At 44.9% G+C, this 6110-nt stretch overlaps 1 protein-coding gene across 2 annotated transcripts in view; it reads left to right on the forward strand.

The window, feature by feature from the left end:
* Window positions 1–6110, forward strand: part of LOC137629771 (dystrophin-like) — a 69905-nt gene that overhangs the window by 57954 nt on the left and 5841 nt on the right. For both annotated transcript variants that reach the window (XM_068361394.1, XM_068361395.1), the window contains exon 12: window positions 653–850. In XM_068361394.1, the coding sequence (XP_068217495.1) occupies window positions 653–850 (198 nt within the window). The remainder of the gene's footprint in view (window positions 1–652; window positions 851–6110) is intronic.

Consider the following 6110-nt stretch of genomic DNA (forward strand, 5'->3'; position numbering starts at 1 on the left):
TAGCATATTCCGGAGAGGAAAGAGAACCAATCAGTTCAGTTCTAGAAGGACTTTCTAAACAATAATAAAAGTGGAGATTCTTAAGCAGAAGAGAAGGAGGAGCTACTCTCCCACACTCACCAACAGCGGTTAACTATCTCATTATTGATTTAAACGGCTTTTCAAGCGCTACTGAAGACAATTCCTTATTTTAAAGGACTAGAAAAAATATAAATTAGTTTCAGAATTTAACATTTTCTGTGTTCAAAGGATGTGTCAAGTCATGCCATACCTTATTCTCTAGTACATTAACCATTAATCCTGTTATGGTTTTGATGTAGTAGAAAGGAACCTATTGTGCTAGTTCCATCTTATTCTCCCAGTATATTGTTAGCTGTATTTGACCATGTTGAGCTATCTTATAGCAAGAACGCCTAGCATCGTGATTGGTAATTACTATTGGACAAGCATCTTTAAAAGCTGGGGAACCCACTAGGTCTTTAAAGTTTATATGCTCTTATCAATTTCATCAATCCTAGACAGGAAGACTAGACATTTATTTACAGTGTTATTTCTTTGCTCAATTCATTCATTTTACCAAGTGGTTCATTTAAAAGTAGAATAAAGAACTAATTTTAAGTAACATGTGACATGAAATTTTGTTTCTTGACAGGCATTCAACTCTGTCGGAAATTCAGACGAAATAGGAAGCAGGAGTGATAAGAATAAGCATGGCAATAAGAGAGGTCTACCACGCCTCGAGAGTACGCCAATTGTTGGTGAACGCGGATTACTCTTGAATCTCTCTCCTATATCCACGCAGTCCTCAGCTAACGACACTGCTGTCCTCGATAATAAAGAAAATCACTTGGTAAGTTGTTTTGCTTTTTATACTTCATTTCATTAAAAGATTATTATTACCGATTAGAAATTTGCTAACTGGAAATTTACTACATACCCCCCAAAAAATCATTGTGGTGGCACATCTTCTTAAGCCCTCATAAGAGGATACTTTTTAAATTCCCTGCAGAGTATGGGGTTGGATGTATCAAAATTATGAGTACAGTCTTAGTAGATCTGCTTTAAATTACCTTAGGGATGTAGGTATGTGTTGGAAAAATGCTCTTGGCAAATCTTTAATTCTTGAGAATCTTTTTGTTTATTTGCTTATTTCTTTTTATGAGTGTGACTTCAGTGATAAGCAAATGGTCTGACTCAGATCAGGTATTACTGATCAGTGTGGCATATCAGCTCTGGAACTCTTGCTAATGTTACTTTGTTTTAGGTCAAGGATGGAGCTTATACATATTGACGATATGCTTGCTGTATTTCTTGCAGATATTTCTGCTATATTTGCGGCTCAATTTCATTGAGTTTACTAGTACAGAGAAAAACCACTGTAAACATCAGAAATTAATACAAAAACTTTTTCTATCCAGAAACTGAATAAGACAATCACAAATTGTGACATGCAAAGAAAACGAAGAGAATTTAGATTAGCCCTTGCAAAACTGAATTTTTCAATATTAATCTTACCCGATAATCATGTAGCTGTCAACTCTGTTGCCGACAGAAATCTACGGTCGGGATACGCCAGCGATCGCTATACAGGTGGGGGTGAACACAACAGCGCCATCTGTGGTCAGGTACTCCAGTACTTCTTGTCAACACCACCTCAATTTTTCCTCTGTCGTGCCTCCGGCTAGACCTACATGGATACGCTGTTGATTCTGGAGTTATTGCTCACGATTTGGTGATGTATTTGCTCTAGAGTTTAGCCTTCGCTATTCAGGAAGCTTTATCATTAGCTTAGCAAGTTTTTGGAATTAATTTGATTTAATTTTTTATTTAATTTTGGTGACGAAGAGAGTATGAACTCTCTTTCACTTTTAATGGCCGACCCTTCCCTTAGACGGAAGTGTTGGTGTCGAAGAGAGTATAGACTCTCTTTCTTAATTTTGCTTAACAAAAGTTATAGATTTATTTTATATCTCCGCCTTTTATAGGCCTCTTCGATTAACTTCCTTTTTTTATAAACTTATTAAAATTAATTTTTATATTTGTTTATATTCGACCTTTCCTAATAGTAGGCGGTCTTTTCTTGGAACCGAAGTTAATTAACATTGAGCCCGTCATTTCGTTTTTACCTGTTAACATATTATGCTATTTTAATGTTTTTGAAAGAATTTCTTTGATAGTCTCGTACTGTTTTCAAAGTTGAACTAACGTTTTGTTTTGTCTCTGCAGTTGTTGACGTTCAGAACGTTCAACTTGCGCTCTATCGTTACGATAGAGAGAGAATATTCACGGTGTCACGTTGCAGTAAGAGTAAACCGATTCTAGCGTTTTGTTCATTCTTTCTTAGCTTAAATGGTTTTAATTCTAATAAAGGAACTTTTTATTTGGGAAATCTTTCAGTTTTTTTCCTTTAACAATAATATGTTTTAACGATATATATAATTGGGCTCATCTCTCAGGTTCTAAGTCATGAGAGAGAGAGAGAGATAGAGACGGAGGGAGAGAGAGGAGGATAAACGTTTCGTTCAAGCGGGTAACGTTGTTATCGGTTTTGCTCTTCTCCCTAGTCTCTTTAGGGGAAGAAGGTAAACGTTTCTAGAGTTTTATTCTTGTTCCCAGGCTTTATGCGGTGAGAGATTTTAAACGTAGTTTATTTGATCTAGTTTAGTCTCTTTTCCAGCCACTGAATTATTTATCTTTCATTATGTTTTTCTGTTACATTGTAATACTGTTTTCGCAATTACTAACTTTTAATGAAGGATAGAATTGCGTGTTTCAGGTACAAACCACTTAAAGTTTCGAGTTCAGTGAAATAAGTGCAAACAGAAAATCAAAAGTGATAAAGTGATAAGCGCAAAGTGTTACAGTGTTGCGTTCGAGGGTTCGTCTGTTCGTGCCAGTTGTTCGCCTAGTCTGGGACCTCTTACAAGCTCCCAAGCCAGGGGAGAAGTAACGTCGAAGGACTTATGGGTTCATCAGGCCTTGATCGACGAACAGTCCACCCTGCCAGACGTATGATGTTGAGGCTCCTCCTGCCTCCATGCGTGAGCTGCCGCATTGGGAGTTGCCAGGTACCAGCGCTATGCAGCAACCTCCACTTTCCTTGAGGCAGGAGCCTCTTGCTATGCGGCAACCTCCTCAACCCTTGAGGCAGGAGCCTCAACTCTTGAGGCAAGAACCTCAACTCTTGAGGCAAGAACCTCAACTCTTGAGGCAAGAGCCTCAACTCTTGAGGCCAGAGCCTCAACTTACCTCCTCAACCCTTGAGGCAGGAGCCTCAACTCTTGAGGCAAGAGCCTCAACTCTTGAGGCAAGAACCTCAACTCTTGAGGCAAGAGCCTCAACTCTTGAGGCAAGAGCCTCAACTCTTGAGGCAAGAACCTCAACTCTTGAGGCAAGAGCCTCAACTCACCTCCTCTTCCCTTGAGGCAGGAGCCTCATGCATTGCGGCAACCTCCTCCATCCTTGAGGCAGCAGCCTCATGCGTTGCAGCAACCTCCACCATCCTTGAGGCAGCAGCCTCAGGCTATGCGGCATCCTCCTCAACCCATGAGGCAGGAGCCTCATGCTATGAGGAGCCTCATGCTATGCGGCATCCTCCTCAACCCATGAGGCAGGGACCTCATGCTATGAGGAGCCTCATGCTATGCGGCATCCTCCTCAACCCATGAGGCAGGAGCCTCATGCTATGCGGCAACCTCCTCTACCCATGAAGCAGGAGCCTCATGCTATGCGGCATCCTCCTCAACCCATGAGGCAGGAGCCTCATGCTATGCGGCATCCTCCTCAACCCATGAGGCAGGAGTCTCATGCTATGAGGAGCCTCATGCTATGCGGCATCCTCCTCAAACCATGAGGCAGGAGCCTCATGCTATGCGGCAACCGCCTCAACCCATGAGGCAGGAGCCTCATACTATGCGGCATCCTCCTCAACACATGCGGCATGAGCCTCATCCCTTGCAGCATGAGCCTCATCCCATGCAGCATGAGCCTCATACCATGCAGCATGAGCCTCATTCCATGCAGCATGAGCCTCATCCCATGCAGCATAAGCCGCACGCCATGCAACATGCTCTGCTTACCTTACAGCATGCTCTACATACAGCATGCTCTGCATACCTTACCGCATGCTCCTCAGTCACACATCTTTGGTTGTTGCCAACTCACTAGACTGTCAAGCAGTTTCATAACGTTGCCTTCTAGTCTGCTGCTTTTGCACCAGTGAAACCCTCACTGAGAGAACTTAGCTTTTCTCGGATATGGTTCCTGTAGATGAGAAAGTGCTATTCTCCCTCCTTCTGATATTCCCTTGAGGACTCTGTCATTTGGAGAGGAGCCTTTAGCTGCTTAGCCTCCTATGGACTTTTATTTAAGCATAACATGCTTCCAGGGAGGGTAATGGTTCCACTTCAGTCGCTAACCCCGTCTGTTACCACACCTGTTCCCATAGACCTTGAGCTTTGTTGCAAGACATGCAGTCCAAGCTTAGTCCTTGTTAGAGGATTTTTTTTTGTTTACGGAGTCAGTGTGTCACTGGGAAGACGTTCAACAACCAGCAGAAGTGACTTGTTGTGATGCAGTGCGGCAACCTCAGCAACCCGATAAGGAGTTGTCTGTACGACCCAGACAGTCTAGACAGCTTCGGGTTGTCGCTGTACTTCCTCGCTTCCCCATGGTTGACAGTTCACAGACTGTGCAGCAGTACCATGATCTTGTGTCCGGCTCCGTCAGACGACTAGCTTTTAAGAGCTCCCACAAGTCGTCGCTGTCTGGAGATTCTCAGATGGACTATGGATCTGACCAAGGAACTGGGCCTCCTGGTCAATTTTGAGGAGTCCCAGCTCGTCCCATCCCAGACCATTGTCTACCTGGGTATGGATCCTCAGAGTCGAGCTTTTCGGGCTTTTCCGTCGGCCCCAAGGATCTACTAAGCCCTAGAATGCATCCAGAGCATGCTGAGAAGGAACCGATGCTCAGTCAGGTAGTGGATGAGTCTAACAGGGACACTTTCATCGCTGGCCCTGTTCATCGAGTTAGGGAGACGCCACCTCCTCCCCCTTCAGTATCATCTAGCGGCTCACTGGATAAAGGACATGACGCTAGAGACGGTCTCAGTTCCTGTTTCCGAAGAGAGGAGGTCTACTCTCACGTGGTGAAAGAACAGCTTTCTTCTCAAGGAAGTCTACCTTTGGCTGTTCAGAAACCCGACCGCCGTCTCTTCTCTGACGCATCAGACACGGGCTGGGGTGCGACTTTGGACGGACAGGAATGCTCGGGAACATGGAATCAGGAGCTAAGGACACTTCACATCTATTGCAAGGAGCTGTTGGCGGTTCATCTGGCCTTGATAAACTTCAAGTCCCTCCAGCTTAACAAGGTGGTGGAGGTGGACTCTGACAACACCACAGCCTTGGCTTACATCTCCAAGCAGGGAGGGACTCATTCGTGGAAGTTGTTCTAGATCGCAAGGGACCTCCTCATCTGGTCAAAAGATCGAAAGCTCACGCTGGTAACGAGGTTCATTCAGGGCGATATGAATGTCATGGCAGATCGCCTTAGCCGGAAGGGTCAGGTCATCCCCACAGAGTGGACCCTTCACAAGAATGTTTGCAGCAGACTTTGGGGCCCTGTGGGGTCAGCCAACCATAGATCTGTTCGCTACCTCGATAACCTAGAGGCTCCCGTTGTATTGTTCTCCGATTCCAGACCCAGCAGCAGTTCACGTGGATGCTTTTCTGCTGGATTGGTCCCATCTCGACCTGTATGCATTCCCACCGTTCAAGATTGTCAACAGGGTACTTCAGAAGTTCGCCTCTCGCAAAGGGACACAGCTGACGTTGGTTGGCTCCGCTCTGGCCCGCGAGAGAATGGTTCATAGAGGTACTGCAATGGCTGGTCGACATTCCCAGGACTCTTCCTCTAGGAGTGGACCTTCTACGTCTACCTCATGTAAAGAAGGTACACCCAAACCTCCACGCTCTTCGTCTGACTGCCTTCAGACTTTCGAAAGACTCTCAAGGGCTAGGGGCTTTTCGAAGGAGGCAGCCAGAGCGATTGCCAGAGCAAGGAGGACATCCACTCTCAGAGTCTATCAGTCTAAAGGGGAAGTCTTC

The sequence above is a fragment of the Palaemon carinicauda genome, chromosome 37, assembly GCF_036898095.1.
Source record: "Palaemon carinicauda isolate YSFRI2023 chromosome 37, ASM3689809v2, whole genome shotgun sequence".
Lineage (NCBI taxonomy): Eukaryota > Metazoa > Arthropoda > Malacostraca > Decapoda > Palaemonidae > Palaemon > Palaemon carinicauda.